This window comes from Thrips palmi, unplaced genomic scaffold (assembly GCF_012932325.1).
Source record: "Thrips palmi isolate BJ-2018 unplaced genomic scaffold, TpBJ-2018v1 HiC_scaffold_2, whole genome shotgun sequence".
NCBI classification, from domain to species: domain Eukaryota; kingdom Metazoa; phylum Arthropoda; class Insecta; order Thysanoptera; family Thripidae; genus Thrips; species Thrips palmi.
Genome location: NW_023144629.1, coordinates 4200213 through 4219391, shown reverse-complemented (window position 1 = coordinate 4219391; position 19179 = coordinate 4200213). Strand labels below are relative to the sequence as shown.

At 58.6% G+C, this 19179-nt stretch overlaps 1 protein-coding gene across 1 annotated transcript; it reads right to left on the bottom strand.

The window, feature by feature from the left end:
* Nucleotides 1-80: 80 nt before the first annotated feature.
* Nucleotides 81-17402, bottom strand: LOC117647299 (neurotrimin-like). The gene is made up of 14 exons (XM_034389006.1): nucleotides 17261-17402; nucleotides 10334-10450; nucleotides 6451-6456; nucleotides 6005-6160; nucleotides 5525-5725; nucleotides 4948-5072; nucleotides 4600-4738; nucleotides 4211-4314; nucleotides 3703-3919; nucleotides 3327-3454; nucleotides 2783-2887; nucleotides 2479-2713; nucleotides 2311-2398; nucleotides 81-2233 (listed from the first exon to the last, which is right to left on the bottom strand). Exons 4-13 carry the CDS (start codon nucleotides 6105-6107, stop codon nucleotides 2316-2318), a joined length of 1440 nt encoding a protein of 479 aa, XP_034244897.1. The 5' UTR covers nucleotides 6108-6160; nucleotides 6451-6456; nucleotides 10334-10450; nucleotides 17261-17402; the 3' UTR covers nucleotides 81-2233; nucleotides 2311-2315.
* Nucleotides 17403-19179: the final 1777 nt, after the last annotated feature.

Sequence of the window (19179 nt, the reverse complement as noted above, 5' to 3'; positions counted from 1 at the left end):
GGAAAAAAAAAAACTGGCAGCGGCAGAAGAAATCCGAGGCTCTGTGAAGAAACACGATCCGAAAGAACAAAGACACTTTCTGAGATCTTGAATAGCATATTTATACATTAATACGTTACAATAACTACATTTTCCACATATTGCATCATACATTCATAAAATTAATAACACATAGTCTCGATCACAAGAACAACAATAGCTTTCGACTAGACATAAGCGCTTGCTAGTCGTGAGGACGGGAAGGGACATTATGGGATAAACACTTAGTTTGACAATGACTCAAACACTTAAAGGGCAATATTTCGTATAGGAAATGTTTTTAAGGAACCAAACGAACAAAAGTGACTTGGGATAAAAATTACTGAGCTTATACATCGCACTTATACAATAATCAACCTTATATGAGATTTTATTCGTAAAAAAATGACTCTTTATGCGTTTCTTGCTAAGCGAGTTTCTACTAATTCACCATCAATTTCTACTCTATTTTTTTTGTTTTGTTTTACGTATGGCCCCTGTTGCATTTTTTATAAGAAGGAGGCATTCTTGCACTTCGTTCCTTAAGTAGAAAAATTAAAGAATTGATCATTTTTTTTTGTCGTTTGAAGTATTTAAAAAAAATCTTTCATCGAAGGGGCTCGATTGAAATCCAGTCACGCGCGCACACACACAAGAGTACACATTCGAACACACATGCAGCCACAACCATAAGCTTTACGAGAATATCACACGCGTACTCAGGAAAGAGTGTCTTACATTCTGAACAAATTAAAAATAGGATGTAGCTAAGATCGAAACATAAAGAAGAGTTTCTTACAAACATATCGATCGCTTCAAAAAACAAAAAAAAACAGGACATGGTACAAGAACCTAACAGCGAGTCGATTTCCTAAAAAGAGCTCTTTCACGATGATGCGTTGGTAACTTATCCCCCTCCCAACCTCAATGAGTGCGAGAGAGACAAAGGGCGTTACGTAATACCTGGGCGGCCCCTACCCACCTCCCCGAAGCGGTCGGCGCGTGTGCCGTGCGTCCACAGTGCCTCGGGAGGAGGACGCCAAAGTATTGGAAAAGTTTTAAGCAAGTACTGCACGGGAAAGGGAGACATAATTGGTGGTCGAGACGACATCCATTCCTCGACAATTTTACGCCAAAGCGCGGTCGGACTTTTCCCCAATTTCGGTTGACAAGAGCATTGTGGACCAGTAAGAGACTCGGAGGGTGGGGCATGTCTTGGCGTGGCCGCAAAAAGTGACCTCACGCGCAAAAAGGGAAAATGAAAAGGAGGGCGTAGCGAAGGGAAGAAATCCGGACGGTTCGTAATTTTGGCGTGGTGCAGGTTCTACAATTCCCAGGTGGAACAGAACGCCCCCGTCGTCGCAGTTGGTAACTTGTGGGGACCGTGACAGTTGTGAAACATACCTTTCCTTTCCTCCAACCCCCTGGCCGCTGGACCGTGGGGCCGCCCATCAAGGATTCATTGTATCAACTCCTTGAGCGGCGGAACCGGCGCAGCCAGGCTGGAGAGGTTGTTAGGCGTTTCTCCGGACAAAAATATTTGTTCTCTGTACGTAAAGATAAATGCCCGCGAAAATCCGGAGCGTATCCCCTTCCCAGGAACAGGCTTCCCCCGGGTCTTCGAGAAGGGTTAAACAACAACATCAAACCAGCAACAACAACACTGCTTTGCCTCGCAAACGATGGCGGCGCACGGTAAACGAAAAATTTGGAAACCGAGAGAGCGTGCGTCGTGTTTTTGGATGCGCGGGAGAAAGGGAGACGTTCCAAAAACGGCGAGGCTTGGCTCCGCCCTCGTTTTGCGGGGTCTTCTTGCTCTCCGTGCGGACTGCTGGCGGCCTCGGTGTCTCCGTCATGCGGTCCCGAAGTGCCGCACGCCGCTGGGGACCGCTGGGGGGCTTGGCCCGCCGGTGTTATGTGTAACACGGCAAGTTCCGAGTCCCGCCGCCGTGCCGCGCTGGCCGTGCCGCGCTGGCTGAGCGCTGCCGTCGAACGCCACGCCACGAGTTAAATAAATAAAACGGAGACCGCGCCGGACAAAGTCCCAGAGCATGCTCTGCAGGGAGTCAGCAGTCTGCGGAGGGGCAGGGCTAGCGGGGCGAACAAGGGCGGGTCTGGCCACCGCCGCCCCTCAGACTGCTCCACCGCGTCACCGCGTCGCCGACACTGCAAGCGCGGACAGCACCGATGCGATAACGAGACGGCCATCACCTTCCTGCCGACAGACATGAAAGAGTCAGACGACTCAATAATTCCGCTCTCTTTCTTTCGGAGCGCGCACCGACCGCCCACCTCGCTCACAGCGCCATGAGCAGGAAGCCGAGCGCCAGCCGCGCCAGCGAGGCGCCCGACCGGCTGCCCGACGACGTCGCGGCCTCCACTGGAAAAAAAATAAAATAAATTAATCTTTCCGGAAGAACGAGGAACGGTTGGTAAACAAAGGCGATTTGCCGGCCGTACCGGCGTCGTGGGCCAGAAGCTGCTGCTGGTGCTGCCTCTTGACCAGCATCATGCCCTTGGTGGAGAACTGGAAGGGCTCCTCCACCGCGTTCCAGCCCTCCTTGTTGCGCAGCTGCACGAACACCTCGTAGGCGCTGGCCGGCTCCAGCCCCAGCAGCGACACGGTGTACGTCTCCTGCAGCCGGGGCCGCTTCACCTCCTTCTCGATCCAGCCGTTGAGACCGGCCTCCGCCCCCTGCGACACGCATGGCTCACGTAACAACAACAACAACAGCAGCAACAACATGACAAAAGGACGGCGCACCTGCCACTTCTTCTTGACGGCGTAAGTGTTGACGCTCTTCTCCCCGAAGCCAGGCGACACCAGCAGGCCCTGGCTGTCGTACACCAGGTTGAGCGGGCCGTCGCTCTGGATCGGAACAAAGTGTTGTCAAAAAGTCAACACAGTGCAGCAATGCAACGCGCACTTATTTGAGGACGACGCCACCCGGAAATGGGGTCTCTTTCTGTTGTTTCCCGCGCCACTCTCAAACGACAAAACAAAAAAAAAGAGGGAAACGAAAATGGCGGGCGCTGACCGGCGTGTCTGTCAGTCGGTGTGCGACTCGCGTGTGCCGTCCGTCAGGGCGTCCACGCAAAGGGTGAAGGGCAGCAAGCAAACACGAGTGCAGCGCGTGCAGCGGGACTCGGCAGGGACAGCCACTCGATAGATATGGAGTGCCGTGTGGCGCCAGAGAGCGGGCGGGAAAAGCGACAGAAAGAGGCACCCAAAGAGTTGGCGTATCCAAACTGAACCGAGACTTTTGTCGGACAAGTTGTGGAGACTCTCGTCAACATGCGCGACTCACGTGGTGGTTGCGGTACATGACGCGGATCTCGAGGGGCGGCAGGTGGGACTTGTAGCGGAAGGACACGTTGAAGGCCGTCTCGGAGGGACTCTCGTCCGGGCTGGTGAAGACCACGGGCTGCGCGTTGCCTGAAAATAAAAATACAGGGACATGATGATTAAAGTGCAATGTTTTGGCTCGGCAACGGGACTTCTCGACTAAGTATCGATGATTATTTTGCTCCGCCATTCCCCCACCCTCCCAGGCTCCCGCCCAGCCCAGCCAGTCGCTGTCGCAAGAAAGTTTTCTTTCGCGCAGTGAAGAGTTCGGGCGAGCGTGTATAACGGCACGTCGCTAACCAAATCGACAGACACGGCCGGTTTGAGCGTCCACTCACTGGTCACGTTGTGCTTGACGGCTGTGCCGGCCACGCTGTTGTTGACCCAGATGGTGTAGGTGCCGAGGTCGTGGTGCGTGAAGTTGGCGATGACGAACTCGATCCTGGCGAAGTCGCTGGAGGCCCTGCCCAGGTACCGGCCGACCGTGGTGGACTCGGACCGCGAGTCCAGTCGTATCGGCCCCAGGGAGTTTCCGGGCACCGTCCACGACACCAGCTGCAACACAATCGGGATGGAGGATCGCGGAAGCTAGCGCCTGCAGGGGAGGCTGCATGAAATCAAAGGACTCGTCATCAGATCGGCCCGGGAAAATCTTTCACATCCAAGCCAGCGGGGCTTTTTATTTGCAGTCAACAAATTACACTTTGGTTCGACTTTTATCCCCAGTTCGCACTGACGATACTCTGGCTTTAGCGGAAGTCGAGTTTGGTGAGTTTTCTGGCGCTACGGTGGATAGATAACTTTTCAATTATGTTTTTCTCTTTTGTTTCAGACTTGTTAGCTTACGTGGACTGCTGGCAGGGCGTCCGCTGTGCACACGATGGAGACCTGGATGGTGCCTCTCTTCCAGTCGGGCTTGGACTCGTCCGCGCATTGGATCTCGGGCGGGTCTGTCGCGGACATTCAAAAAGTTGGACCTTAGCGCTGGGGCTAGTTAGTCTGTCGACGCGCTGCTGATAATCTTTTTATGAGAGGCGACGATGGTGCTGCACCTCCAGCTTCAGTTCAGCTTTCGTCCGAAGTATTGACCATTTTCTTTTTGTGTCCAATTTGACCATTCTTGCGCAGTTATGACACAATTGCACGGATCGTACGGCAAAGGTCAAATGGGGCAGGCATGGAGAAAATTGGCAATACTGAGGGTGCGGTCCACTGGGCCGTCGTCGTGAACTCACATTGCACTTTGACCTTTATCCTCTGGACTATCCGGGAGCCGATGCCGTTGAAGAGCACGCAGACGTAGGTCCCCGAGTGGTGCCGCCGGGCCTCCCGGATGGTCAGGTTCGGCCCGGTGTTGAGCACGCCGCGCACCCCCTGCAACAAACAGGTCGGGGGCTACGGTAGTCGTCCCTGGGCGCCCTGGGGTCACCCGAGCAGACCCTCGTGAGGTTGAAAGGTTTATCATTTGTCTTGTGCCACGGTGTTGTCGGACTCCCACACTGCCAGCGAGAGCGGTGCGAATCGAACCGAACCTTACCCGGCCGCGGCAGACAGTGCTGCGCTCTGCCGCCCTGCCAACTCACCCGCTTGAGCCATTTGACGCGCGGCTGCGGCCGGCCGGTGGCGGGGCAGCGCAGCACCACGGTCGAGTTCCAAGCCACTTCCCGGTCCGTCTCGTCGGCCGGCAGCTTCACGGGCGTCGTGGGGCCTGCGATCAGAGAGTGTTTTAGGCGCGGAAAAGGACAGACTTTAAACGAGGTGAATCAACGACACTGGGATGCCAGGTACGTGGCCTCTCACGTTTGTTTGAACACGAATCGCATTTGACTGTTAGTCACATTCATTTCGATTTGATTTGCCTGGGGCCTCGGGCCGCCCCGATTCACAATAAAGCGAATATGAGACAGGTCAAACGAACCAAGTCAGATGGGCAATATTTCCAGCTGAAAAGTCACTGCTTTGTCGATTCAATCTCAGTCAAACAACCCCATCATAGAAACCGATAAAATGCGGTTGTGCGATTTAGTGCGGAAATGCACACCGCTGTTAGCGCGCGCCGCGAAACAGACATTCCATATGTCGTTCGGCCGCTCGGCATTCGTTTGCGATGAATCCAACCTAACCCGGTCAGGTTAGGTCAGGTTAGGTTACGCTGCGTACCCATGACGTTGACGGTGCTGGCCTGGGTGAAGTTGCGCAGCGAGCCGACGCCGCACTCGAAGACGCCACTGTCGCTCCAGTTGGCGTTGGACACGGTCAGGGTGTGGTTGGCGTTGACGGCCATGCGCGTGCTGGGGCTGGCCATGGTCTGGGCGAAGCTCACCAGCGTGGGGCCCCGGCGCCACATGATGACGTGCTTCTCTGTGAGGCAAAACGAGGCGTAGAGAAAACGCTCTTTCAAAACAGAACCCCGTTTGGTTTTTCACTCGACGTTCAGTCTAGTGTAAACGCTGAAATGGGCGACCGGACAGATGTTTCCGCGAATAGTGATTGAGGCTAGCCTCGCACTGGGTGCCTCTCGCCCCAGTGGGAGCCAGCGGGGCGCTCTGCGTCCCTCTCAGACATGAAGCCCTCTCATATAATGATACCGCTTCTCGGAATGAGAAATCCATGCGTTCGCTGCGCTGCGGCAAAACCGACCTGCATTCTTGACTCGGCAGTCCAGCTGGAACTGCTCGCCCAGCAGCACGTCAATATCGTAGCCGGGCTGCGTGAAGGCCGGCTTGGGCCCCTGCAGCGCCATGTCAGTGTCCGTGGAGATGACGAGGTCCTCGTTGTGGCCGTCGTGGAACCGGCCTAGCAAGCACAAAATAAAATGAGTTTCGAGTCGATTTTCTACCGTGTAATAATTACACCTAGTTGTCTCGTGGGACAAGCCGATTAGCGGTCGAAGGCCCGAGCCAAGGCCAAAATGAAGTGAGTGAAGCACCACAGTTCCAACGAAACCCCTTCACTACAATCCCCTGAAAGAAGGGGATCCTCGCGAAAGCGTTTCTAGAATAATATAACTGGGTGGCGAGCTCTTCCAGCGGCAGTCTGGCCAGGTCGGTGGGGCCAGTCCAGGGCACCGCGACGGGCATACGTACTCGGCGCTGAAACAGAGAAAACACACCGCAGTGTCGGTTATGCAGCGCTGCAACAGGAAAGGCACCACACTGTTTATAATGCAGACAGGACGGACAAGGACATGAGCCAATACAGGCTTCGGGGGCTTCGCGCGCGGCAGGCCGGCAGGCAGGGGTGGAGCGCGCGCCGTGGGCATACAGCGGGTACCAATTATATGCCGAAGGGAAGGGGGTCTCCTTTTTTTCCGCCCCGCCCCTCCGGCGAGCGGACTGAGTTTGAGGGTGTTCACAGCGGTTTATCGTCACTTGCATCTCCCCGCCCGAATCAATTTGGTTGAAAACGCCGTGCGAGTGTGACGGGGGCGCGCCGGGCGCACGCAGCGCCGCGCGGTGCATGATATGGGGGAGGGGGAGGGAGCACCGCCACCCGCAGAGCCGCGCGGAGCGCCACCAAGACGACATAAGTTGGATTGGATTCGAGGCCAAAATGATGGAGGGGTGCTAACAGCCCAAGTATTCACATTATACCCCGCCGCGCGCGCGGGCACCCCGCTTATGTTCTTATTGTTTTAAAACACAAACAGGAAAAAAAAACCCAACCCTTATACGCGTGAAGTGGTGGTGTCGTGTGTGTTATCACACTGAAGGGGCAATGCATTCAAAATGATACGGTTTGCGGTGGTGCCCGCGTGGTACACTTTAAAACCAAGGCGAGAATGAAAAAGAAAAGAAAACAGGGATCAGTGCAGACAGGTGTTCGCCAACTTCCGACACGGTGTCCTAAAACTTGACATCCGGCCCTGTCCACTTATCTTATCATACTTCAATTTTTTTTAAATGTTTGTATTCTTTTGAACAGAATCGTTACCTTGTTTATTTTTGCTGCGCTTCAAAAAGGGAACAGTTCGGTGCGTGATAATAATTGGCGCTCTGCGTTTAATTAATTGACACACGTCGCGCGTGTTGTCGAGTGACTGTGTGTGTGCATGAGAGAGAGAGAGAGAGAGAGAGAGAGAGAGAGAAAAAGAGAGAGAGAGAGAGAGAGAGAGAGAGAGAGAGAGAGAGAGAGAGAGAGAGAGAGAGAGAGAGAGAGAGAGAGAGAGAGCGGCGGCGTCTCGGACAATCGGAGTAATGGCTGCGTGTGGGAGGGTGACGGGGCGCAAGGGAGAGGGTGCGGTGGCTTGTGACGTGCAAGCAAACCTGCTTGCACCCTTGAAAGGGGTTGCAACTTTGAATATATCACCTTTGTATCATTCGACGTCAAATTCATTTCCGTCCGATCAAATTTTCTCAATTTGTTTTTGCTTGGAACGAGGCAAAACGCAGCAACAAGAACAGCAAAAATTTAATCAGGATTTATTTGGATAAACGAGAGACCCCGCCCGTTTAGACAACAGTATTTTGCTCTCTTTTTGCGCCATTTTTAATGGTTTTTTTTTTTGCGATGCGGCGGCCGCTTTAGCGTAGTCGCTTGGCCGCGGCGGCGGCGCTTTGAAATAAATACGAGTCCATCCCTTTTTCGCTGGTGGCTGGCCGTGGCTGCGCGTGGCTGGCCGTGGCTGCCAGCCGGGCTGGGCCGCCTGGCGGGCGCGCTGCCTCCGACTGCCTCTGGCGCTGTTTAATTGGCTGCCGCGATGCCGCCATCCTCCTATCCCGGGACGCGATCAAAGCATCCTGCAGGACACAATGAATGACCGGCCGCCCCGCCCGAGCTGGCAGGCAAGGGCACACCAGGGCACACGCAGCGCACGGCCACGCACAGTGGGCCAGAAGACCGGCGTAGGCGGCCGGAGCTCCATAGTCGCTAAGAAGGACTCGAACCGAACGTGTGACCCCACCAATGGATTCCTCGTTCGGAGAGCGATCCATTGGTGGGGTCACACGTTCGGTTCGAGTCCCATTTAGCGACTCTGGAGCTCAAAACGCGTTCGGGATTTCCACCGGTCTTCTGGCCCACTGTGCGCCACGCCGCCACGGGCACTCGCATGCCGCCCACCCACAGCCAAACCTGTCGCTTGTTCGCGGGGCATGCGACATCCTCCAGTGTAGTAGATAATTAGCCCTTCTTCGTGGAATTCTCTCTCTTTCTGTTGCGGCGACACGAACGACGTCCTCGTCATGCCGGTGGCGAAATAAACTTCCTCGTCAACCCCCCGCTTCCGGAGAAAGGTAGCCACCCCGAGTGATAGTTTTATTTTGGCAGGTTTTTTGGGTGAGAAGGAAAGAGGAAAGGACGACACGCGTTCGTTTCGCGCCCTCTCAAAGAAAACGCCGCACCCTCACTCGAATCTTCCTGCATGGCTTATCTCGTCATTTCGGCATCTCTCACCGGGCACGGTCCGGCACGGTCGGAACCGGGAAACCTACCAAACTTTCCGCAGCCCGCCGCGAATTTCCGCGGTCGTTCCCGTTGCACAGCACGCCACTCGGCACGGCTCGGCACGGCTCGGCCTCGGCGGAGTTTGAGGAACAACGGGACAACGGACTCGGCGACCGCCGCGACCGCCGTCCGAACGAAACGGCGCGGAGCCCGCGGGCCGCAGCACTGCCGCCAAAATGTGGATGGGAATGACGTCACACTGAAGCGTCCCCGGGGAGCGGCCGCCCACGGGACCGGGGCCTCGGACACAGCGCACAGTGGGCCAGAAGACCGGTGGAGGCGGCAAAAACTCTAGACGCGTTTTGCGCTCCAGAGTCGCTAAATGGGGCTCGAACCGAACGTGTGACCCCACCGATGGATTCCTCGTTCGGAGAGCAATCTAGTGGTGGGGTCACACGTTCGGTTCGAGTCCCATTTAGCGACTCTGGAGCTCAAAACGCGTCTAGAGTTTCTGCCGCGCCCACCGGTCCTCTGGCCCACTGTGCAGCGCCCCACTCCGGGACCGCTGCAGCGCCTAGCGCCGGACCCTCCCTTTGTCAGCGAATTGAGATTCCAGCAGGGCGGGGCAGAAGAGAGGTCGCGCGACCCTCTCCCTGCCATTTTTGTTCTAACTGCACCCCGGCTGCCGTCCGGTTTGACTCGTGCACCATCAACCACCGCAGTGGGGCCGGTGGCGGCGCGGGGGCCTCTGGGGACGCGGCTGGGACACTGGGGCCCGCGTCCCGAGTCGGGGGACGGTCCAAGTGGCCGAGCCACAATCTAGCCCCAAGCTCGTTTTTGCGCTCAGATAATACGAAGACGCCGGCCAGAGGGCTGCCATTTGCATCTCGAAATTCGGCTCAAATTTCAGGGTTAAAAAAAAATTAAGTGATTAGAATTTTAAAAAATTCGGATCAATGATTCTGATTAGAAGCACTTGGATACCCCACTTTGTCGCATCAAACAAGGAATAAACCAATTTTACAAGTTCCAGGTTTTTCACGATTTTCGCCAACCAGTCTTTTTCAACTTTTTAATGCCAGCGCGATGCAGTGGACAAAAGAGCGACCACCACAACAACAACCCGAAACGCCAGTCAGGTCCGTCGGATTTGTAAGCGTCCTCTGGGAAGCTGAGTAGCGGCTTTGTTAGTGACCCCGACTGACCCACTTGTGCCCCGGTGTTTCACTGTGTTTCACAGTGCTCCACAGCCTAGCCGGCCGGTGAAGTAGGTCCTGCCGCGCCAGCCAGCAGCCAGCGCACAGTGGGCCAGGTCTTCTGGCCCACTGTGCAGCGCCAGCGCACTGCAGACCGTCGCTCCGTCTCCCTCGCTCCCTCGCGGGACTTTCCATAAGTGCGAGAGAGACGGACCGACTGGCCACAGGGGTTTGCATCTCGACTGCGGTCCGGCGCAACTACGAGCCCTGCGGCCAGCCTCGGGCCAGCCTCGGGCCAGCCCAGCGGTAAAGTGCGATCGGCATCAGCAGAACTCGAGAGGGAGTCGGTGCGGGTGCTTCCAGAAGCACCGCAGCCGAAAGCACTCACGTCGTCTCCGGGTGCTGACGGGGTAGGGCAGCAGGTCGTGCAGCACGCCCTGCAGCGTGTCCTCCAGGTCGGCGTTGGCCGCGGCGTCGTCCGTCAGGTACCAGCGGCGCAGCGCGTCTGCAACAAGAGTGGCGTCGGCGAGCGTCAGTGAAACGGGAGACGGAAAAGCGTGCCGGAGCGTCGCGCGCCCCTACAAACAGTGCAGCAGCTTGCAGAGCGGCGTCCCCCTCACGGGGGCCTGCACACAGGAGAGAAGCTTTCATGGTCGCTTCTTTTAATTCGATCCAGATAATTTTCATTGTATGCGCGCGAGGGATAGCGCCTGGTGCGTAGGCAGTCCCGGATGCAGCGCTCTGTGACGGGACTGCCTACCCGCTCGTCGTAAGGGGCGATGGCTCAGACAGCTCGTAACAAACAGTGCTTTCCTGCGCTCCATTCCCCGAACTTGCGTTTACCACGAAAAGATTTCACAATTTGCCTGAGTTGTTTTTCCGCCAGAAACTCATAGCTCCACGTTTGGGGCACGCTGGGGCAGTCCTGCTGTCCCACACAGCTTTTACGGGGAAGCGGCACAAGGCCTCGACTTTTGCCGTTACTGCTGGTACTGCACTCGACGGTCTCACTTGTTTCGATTCCGCGAAAGGCTTGCAATATATAGCGGTTTGGACAAACGGCAGAAACGGGTCACCTCGCTGCAGGGCTGTCAAAGGACTACCCTACCCCGCCCCCACTTCTACTACCGCCACCAGCACCAGCACCTCCACCATCATCACCATCATCACCACCCCCACCATCATCACCATCCCCATCATCATCACCACCATCACCATCCCCACCATCATCACCATCCCCATCATCATCATCACCCCCCCCCCTATCACCACCACCACCCTCACCCCCCCCCCCCCCCCTCTCCCAAACCACCACCACCACCCAGCACCACTACCATCACCGGGTTTCGGAGGCCGGCCTCTCCTCTGGTTGTGCCCGTTTCCCTGTCGCTGCTGCATCATTTTCGGCGCACGAAACGAAGAGAGGCTCCTGGCCGACACAAAAGGCATAGGTCCATTCAGGCGGCGGACGGAGCGCGCTGCCAGGCGCTGCCTTCCGAGCATGCAGTCGCAGTATCGCGCATCTTCCGACTGGTTCGAATGCGGAAAAAGTCTCTCCAACAAAGAGTCCCCCTCCTTTGGGTGCAGGTGTATGGCTGGAGAGGGCTGCACGTGCATTTGCGTCCAAAGTGCATGGGAGTTCACACGTGAGCAAGAACGAGACTGTCGAGCTTTTGAGTTCTTTTTAATTTTTAAAAAATTATTTTTTTTACCAGGAAACCAACTTATCGGGACAAGTTAGCGGGTGGCTCCGCCAAACAGGACCGAGGGGGTATGCACTCGCGTAATAGTCGGTACACTCTATCTGTAATAGCACGCGTAATAATACGCGTAATAGCCGAAATTGTCAAAATTTTATCAATTTTGGTGTGTTTTAGGCCGTTTTTAGCTATATTCCGATTAATTTGTGGCGTAATAGAGCGTAATAGCGTAATAGTCGGTACACAGGTTCAGAGAGCGCATACCCCCTCGAACAGGACACGCTTCGGGAAGCGGAACGCTCATGATGGAGTCGAGCGGTCTCGAAACTGGATATAAAAGCCCATAAAGTATGAAGTGGTGACGGGGAGATATGACAAGGGGGTGTCTGCCGGGACTTTTGATATGAAGACGCCCGCCCAGACGGACCGGGCGGGGCGGGGCGGGGCGAGGCGGGGTGGGGCGGGGCGGGGTGGGGCGGGGTGGCTGGCCGAGGCGAAAGGGGGAAAAGGGGGAGGGGGAGTTATAGTCACCGGCCATGCCCGCTCGCATTCTTCGCTGGCATTGCTGGAGGCATAGCTGCCCCTCCCTCCCGCCACCGGGCCTGAGCCCCGCAGCTTTGCCGCTACAATTTATGACCAGGTGTTGCTGGCTGGCGGGGCGTGGCGGGTCGTGGCGGTGCGGGGCGTGGCGGGGCGCGGCGGGGGCTCCTTCAAGCTTTCCATGTTTTTACCACCAACGCGACGCGCGTGCCCTGAGTCGGGAAATCTGGCCGCCAGAACGCTGCAAGCCGCGTCACTTTGCAGTCCGCAAAAACAAAGGCCGAGCTGGCGTGCGTGTGTGTGTGTGAGTGTGAGTGCGACAGAGTGCGGGGCCGTGTTCCTCCCTGTCGGCAAGTTTTTTTTTCCTCCTTCTTTAAACCATGAGCTTATTGCTAGTGAGCACGGGGGACACTCGTGGCATCTCGAAATCAGAGGTTCGATAGTGACTGCCCTCATCAGAAAATTCCAATAATAGTCCATCAAAAATTTGCGTTGTATGATTTTTGTTTCCGAAAATCAGATGTTTTTATTCTCTTTTTTTTTTGTTAGCTACGGATTCCGACTCCGCCAGACGGCGGTCTGCCCCTGCTCGCGACACCACTGTCCGTCCGTCGGCCTCGCCATGGCCTCGCCGCCGTCGTGCAAACGCGCGGTCCAGTCCAGCCGAGTCTGGCCGAGTCTGGCCGGTCTAGCGGTGACAGAGGGTGGATTCTGCAGGGCGCCACCGTCGCTGCGTCTCCCTCGCACTCACGGGGCGGCCCACGGAGGTGCGAGAGAGACAGAGCGCCGCCCGGACCCGGCGGGCAGCCCGGCGACAAAGTTAGCCGAGGCGTGACAGGTGGCTGCCTCGCCTCCGTCTCCCTCGCACCGCGGCGGGGCGGGGCGGGGCGCCTCGCGAGTGGGAGTGAGGCCGCGCGGCGACAGCACTGTTCGGAAGAATTAGCGCCCAGCGCTTCGGAGCCGCGACCCCGCGGGCCCGCGCATCGGGCCAGGGCAAGGGTGGCGCCCCCGGCTGCGCGGCGCCGGGCCAGACCCAACGCCAGACCCAGCGCCAGACCCAGGGCCAGGGGGTTGTTGATGTGCCGCGTGTGCCTCGCTGGATGACTTCCGGTGTTGCTTCGGGGGTGGCGGGGGTGGCGGCGCGCGCGCGGGTAGCTAAGAGATTCATGTTGGAGCGTCGGGGTCCGCGGGGTGCCTCGCCACGCCGCCGCCACCCCTTCGCGGGCCCGCGGGCTCGAGGTCGCCGTCCGAGGGCATCGCAACGCCGTGTCCGGGACTCGCCTTTTATAATACATGGCGGCCGGTCTGTTCCGGCTGCAGGCTGCAGGCCTGCAGGGACGCCAGTGCAGTTTCCCGCGCGGCGCTGGCAGCCGGCCGGGCCGCCGGAGGTCGCCGTCGTCGCCGTCGTCGCCGTCGTCGTCGTCGTCGCCGTCGTGGCCACGCCCCCTCCCCTTTTCCCCTCTGGCGCGACTCGCGGCGCGGCGCACTTGGCGGTAAATCAAATCAAAGACTCGGCCGGCCTCTCGCTCGCTCTCGCAAGCCCTCGCAAGCGCTCGCACTGTTCGAACCCCGCTTAGAATGCTTTTACATTCCCCGAAACTGCTTGCAGGACCAATAAACCATGGAGAAGAAAGGAAAGTTGGCCGGCGGCGGCGGGGCGCGGCGGGGCGGGGCGGGGCGCGGCGGGGCGCGGCGGGGCGGCCGCGGCGTGCGTACGACGACGATTGGGCCTTTCTGGTGGCGCGGTCAGGCCGGCAGAGTCGTTTCCGTCGCTCTGTCTCTGTCGCACCTGAACGGGGCGCCCCGTGAGTGCGAGAGAGAGAGAGGCAGAGACGGCGGGCGGGCCTAGCTCCTCGCGCTCCGCGTCTGCGTCGGTCTGCCCGGCCTCTAACTTATACCCTGCTAATAATGGCGCGGCGAAAGCCAAAACCAATAAAGGGGACGCGGTCATGTCGGGACCGGCGGGACTCAAGACTCGCCGAGGCCCAGGCAGACCCGCAGCCCGCGACACAATCTTGGTGCGTTCTTCCGCCTTCCTCTTCAGGTCTTCAGCCAGGGAGTGGCTGATCTAGAGGGGGTGGAGAGAGAGAGAGAGAGAGAGAGAGAGAGAGAGAGAGAGAGAGAGAGAGAGAGAGAGAGAGAGAGAGAGAGAGAGAGAGAGAGAGAGAGAGAGAGAGCTTTGTCTCGGCAGCCCCCTCGAATCAAGGGATCGTGACGCCACATCAGCCACCCCTTGACTTTCAGTGACTCCGTCTGCGGTATACATCAACGACAAGTTAAGTAGGCGAGGGAGATGCACCTCAGGGGATAAATGTGCCAGCCTGCACACCAGCTCACGCCCTTGGAAATCCTCTCCAATTTTTTATTAGCAGATGATACCTCCTCCCCTAAAGAACGTGGAATCTTCCGAGAAATTAAGGAAAATTGCTGTGGGGATGCCTGAATGCTTGGCGTTCCGTTTTGGTTCCGTTGGTGTGCAGTATGCAGGCCTGCCAACGCCAACGCGCGCCAACGCGCGCCAACGCTCCATTAGCAGCGAGCCGCATACCCCAGGCTACCCCAGGCTACGCAAGGCCTGCCGCTGCTGCACAGACAGTCCGTCATGCAGCATCACTCCAGGATCACTTGATCAGTGCTGCATCCCCCGCCGTCCGTCTATGACGGTCTATGACGCGCGAGGCTTGGAGGCTCCAAGGAATCGGAATCCCAAGCGTAATTTCTGGAGCCCGCATCCGACGGACAACCTGACAAATGATGCTTTTCAGCTCATTTCCGATAAAACATGGAACGTGGCAACGTCGTCGTCGTCCTCCTCGTCCTCGTGGTGGTGGTGGTGGCGGTCCTCCACACCCTCGAACGGATTTGTCATACGTTTTTATATTGTGCAGCGATGCGACGGGGAGGGCAAAACTTTTGCTGCTGTATGCTGTACATATACAGTGTAGCGTCCGGCAGCGAGGGGGATGGCAAGGCCTCGGCCCTGCCCGCCAATTCGTCTTCGGTAACAACCTTCGTTTCTGCATCGCGTAAGCTTTCGGTGCCTGCCGGCCAGCGCGCGTGGCGGGGCGTGGCGGGGCGGGGCGGGGCGTGGCGGGGCGGGGCGGGGCGGGGCGGGGCGGGGCGGGGCGGGCGGGGCGGGCGGGGCGGGGCGGGGCGGGGCGGGGCGGGGCGGGCGGGGCGGGGCGGGCGGGGCGGGGCGGGGCGGGGCGGGCGGGGCGGGGCGGGGCGGGGCGGGGCGGGCGGGGCGGGGCGGGCGTGGCGGGGCGGGGCGGGGCGGGCGGGGCGGGCGGGGCGTGGCGGGGCGGGGCGGGCCCTCCGATACGAGAGCAGGCTGCCCCACGCTGCGCTGCCCCAGGCTGCCCGCGGGCGAAACCGAGTTCAATGGGCATCGTGCATTCTCGCCCTCCCTTCGGGAGGGGCGGCCGGCGGCGGCTCGCCATGCCCAGGCCATGCCATGCCGGGGCGCTGCCGCGCTGCCACACTGCGAGGCGCTGCGAGGCGCACGACACCACCGGATGGGACTCGCCTTCAGGACATTAACTTTCGGCATTGAAAAAAGGAGGACCGGAAAAAAAGGGTCGAAAGTGCGCGAGGCTTCTCCACATCTGCTCTAGATCACATCAGCGCGACGCCCGCGGCGCTTCGCCTGGTTTCGCCGTGTTTCAGCGGCCCACATTATACGGCCCTGGCAGTCCTTTCTCGTAGCTCCGTCTCTCTCGCACCCACGGCGCGTCGCGCACAGGTGCGAGAGAGACGGAACGTGACCCTCGGAGTCAGTCTGCCTGCAGCGCGGTGGACACGGACGGGCGACACGCTGTCCGGGGCTTTTAAATTTTTTCGGTTCATTCCGTCATCGCGCTCATTGCCGCTATTGACGTGTCCGATCTGCATCACGATGGCCTGGAAGTGATAGGACGCCATGACTACTGCGCCCCGCTACGCCACTGTAGGCTGCCACGCCACTGTAGGCCGCCACGCCGTGCCACGCCGTGCCGTGGCTAGTCCGGGCTAGTCCGGGCTAGTCGACGCCCTCCCTAGCACGCCACTCACACACACGCACGCACGCACACACACACACACACACACACACGCGCGCGCACGCACTACACATGCACGCACACACATATACATAAACGCGCGCACACACATACACTAACACACGCGCACGTTGGAAAATGGAAAATAAAGATTACTCAGCCCCAGTCCGTCATGCATGCTGCAAACCATACACCTCGTTTCGAAGAGGAAGTTTCACATCATTTTTTTGAACGCGTTCATTTGAGCTGATCGTGTTGTCGTCCCCGGGTTTGGTAAACTGCAATCGTCCCAATCGTTTTGTTGCTCCACAGTGCAAGCCGATTTTTGTTTTTGTTTTTGGACGGTGTTGGCGCTTCCTTTGGCTTCAGGAGCCGCGATTATAACGAATTAGCAATTAGCGCTCTGAGTGAGTACACTGCCCGACGGTGCGCCGCTGCGTCCTGGCTCTGCCCCGGCTCTGCGCGCCCCGATACGAATAAAAAGAAGGAAAGGAAAATAGCAGAACATTCACCGGTGTCCGTCTTGTTGCCCCAAAAAAAGGAAAGCTAAAATCAACATCATGAACACAGCAATAAACCCGCCCTGGGTGGGTGGGCGGCCGGCCGGGCCACTATATTGAATCAACGAATGCCATGCCGAATTCCGCGTCGCTACCACCGGAAAATAAAAAAAGGTGTTCTATTTTTCAATGTTCCTCCTCCTTGTTTTAGGGCCGCAACGAAATGATTCAACCCGCGGGAAGCGGGTTGCTCTACCGAGAAATGTTGTTTCTAAAAAGAGGGAGCACATCGAACAGCGTCGCGAGCGCCACACTGCGAAAATTTTGGTTCCCACTTGATGACAACGTCGATGCTTACTTTCTTTACAGGTAGGATGTCAAACCAGTTGATGACATTGCTGTCGCATAAGAGCTTTCATGACAATATCATGAATTTGTGATGAAATTGTCATCGTTTTAAAGTGACTACAATGCCTGTCATCCACTATGTAGTCGACAACAGGTTTTAAGGGAGCAGCACACCCTTCTCCAGGCTCACCTTCCCCCTCCCCGGACTCGTCCCGGACCAGCTTGGCCGAGACCAGCGCGGGCGGCCAGGTGGCCCTGTCCGTGGTGACGGGCGTCCGCAGCGTCCGGCACCACTCCTCGCCGTAGCACCAGTTGGAGGCGGCGACGGGGGCCGGGGCGGCCAGGACGGCCAGCAGGGCGGGCAGGAGCAGGGCGACGACGCGACGCATTGTAATCCACGTGTTGCTGGGGCGGGGCCGGCGGAGCGACACACACGCGAGGGCGGCGCGGCGGCGCGGGGCGCCGGGCCAGGGTGGCGGCGTCGCCGTCGGCGTGCTCGGCGTCCAGCAGCACGCGGAGCGGCGCGCGGCGGGGCGGCGGCGAGGCGGCGTCCTAGCACGCGGACGGCCTTGAGCGGACTGCGTGCGCCGCCCAGCCCCAGCCAGCGAGCAGCGCGCCGCGCGCCGAGCAGCGAGCGAGCGGGGCGGGCGAGACGCGAGACGCTGGCCGACGGCAGCCAGCCCGGCCCGGCAGGGGAGGGGAGGGGAGGGGGTGGTGGCGGCGCGCTGCCGGGAGGTGAGGCGGTGTCGGCGGGGATGCGAAGGCAGGGCGATGCGAAGGCGTTGCGCGGGCGGAGGGCGGAAGGTGGAGGTGTGCGCCGTGCTGCGCCGCGCTGCGCGGTGCTCTCACGGGATGCGGGGTGTTTGGTGTTTTCGCAGTGTGCCACCTCGGTGCCACCTCGGTGCGACCGCACCACGCGGCGGCGCTGCAAGGTGCGGCTTCCGGAACTGTCAGATTGGCGCCGCAGACTCCACTACACCTGTTTATTGCCGCATTCCCCCCCCCCGCGCCGCCTCTTCAAGCGGAAACCGTCTTCAACGCGTCGTCCCACAATAAGCTAATCACGTTGTTTCCCGTTTTTACGACGTCGTTAGATTTTGCGACTCGGGGAAAGTGTCAAAAAAGTGGCGTCCTCCCCCGCAGCGTCGCAGCGGCGTCTGCGGACGAAAACAAAGTTGGAGGACATTAACCATAGCTTGCTTGGAGCACGGGGAGGGGCTGGTGGGCCCGGCTCGGCCAGGCCGTCTTGTTGCTCGTGCCTCGTCTCGCCAAAGGACTGGAGGAGAGCCGCGTCCGCCGCGTCCGCCGCGACGCGGGCTTAGTCGTTACCGACACCATTCAACCAGCCGAGATCCCACAGCCCCCTCCGAAAAGGCGGGGGAGGGAGGGGGAATATACGTCCCCTCGTTGCCTCGCTCCACCACCTGAGGCACGCAACGTCGCACTCCCTCACACACAATCGCAAACAAGCCGTCCCCCATCCCACCCCCTCCCCCTCTCTCACTCCCTCTCGCTCACGATCTCACTCTCTCTCTCTCTCCCTTACACGCACACACACGCGGCCATGTACCGACTAATGGGGCCTTACGCACCAAAAGCTGTCTCCGCTCGCAAAAGCCCACCTCCCCTCCCCCTCCGCCTCATCGCAGGCACGCTCGCCGGGCCCACCAGGCCCGCCAGGCCCGCCAGGGCGCGTCGATGATTCCCATTTTTTGCCTGTTTTTTGGCCTCTCTATGCAGACAATAGGGGCTCGTCTGTTAATTAATAACAGTCTCACTCCCAAACGATGTTAACATCCAATGCGCCCTCACGATTGGTTCTCTCTCTGTGTTTGTGAGTGTGTCTGAAGGCGAGTGCGGTTCGATGGGTCCGTGCGTGTGTGTGAATGTGTGTGTGTGCGCGCTTGTTTGCACGAGTTTTATTGGTATCTGGAGGACCGGCGGCGCGGGCGCACCCCTGCCCAGGCCCGGCCATCGTTAGTCGACTTTCGGGAGCACAAATTCCGTGTGCACGTCGAGAATCTGCTCCTCGGATGCGGCATCATCAGCAGTGCGGTCGCAGTGCAGCGGTGCAGCAGCAAAGCCCCTCCAGTCGCATGACTTTCATAC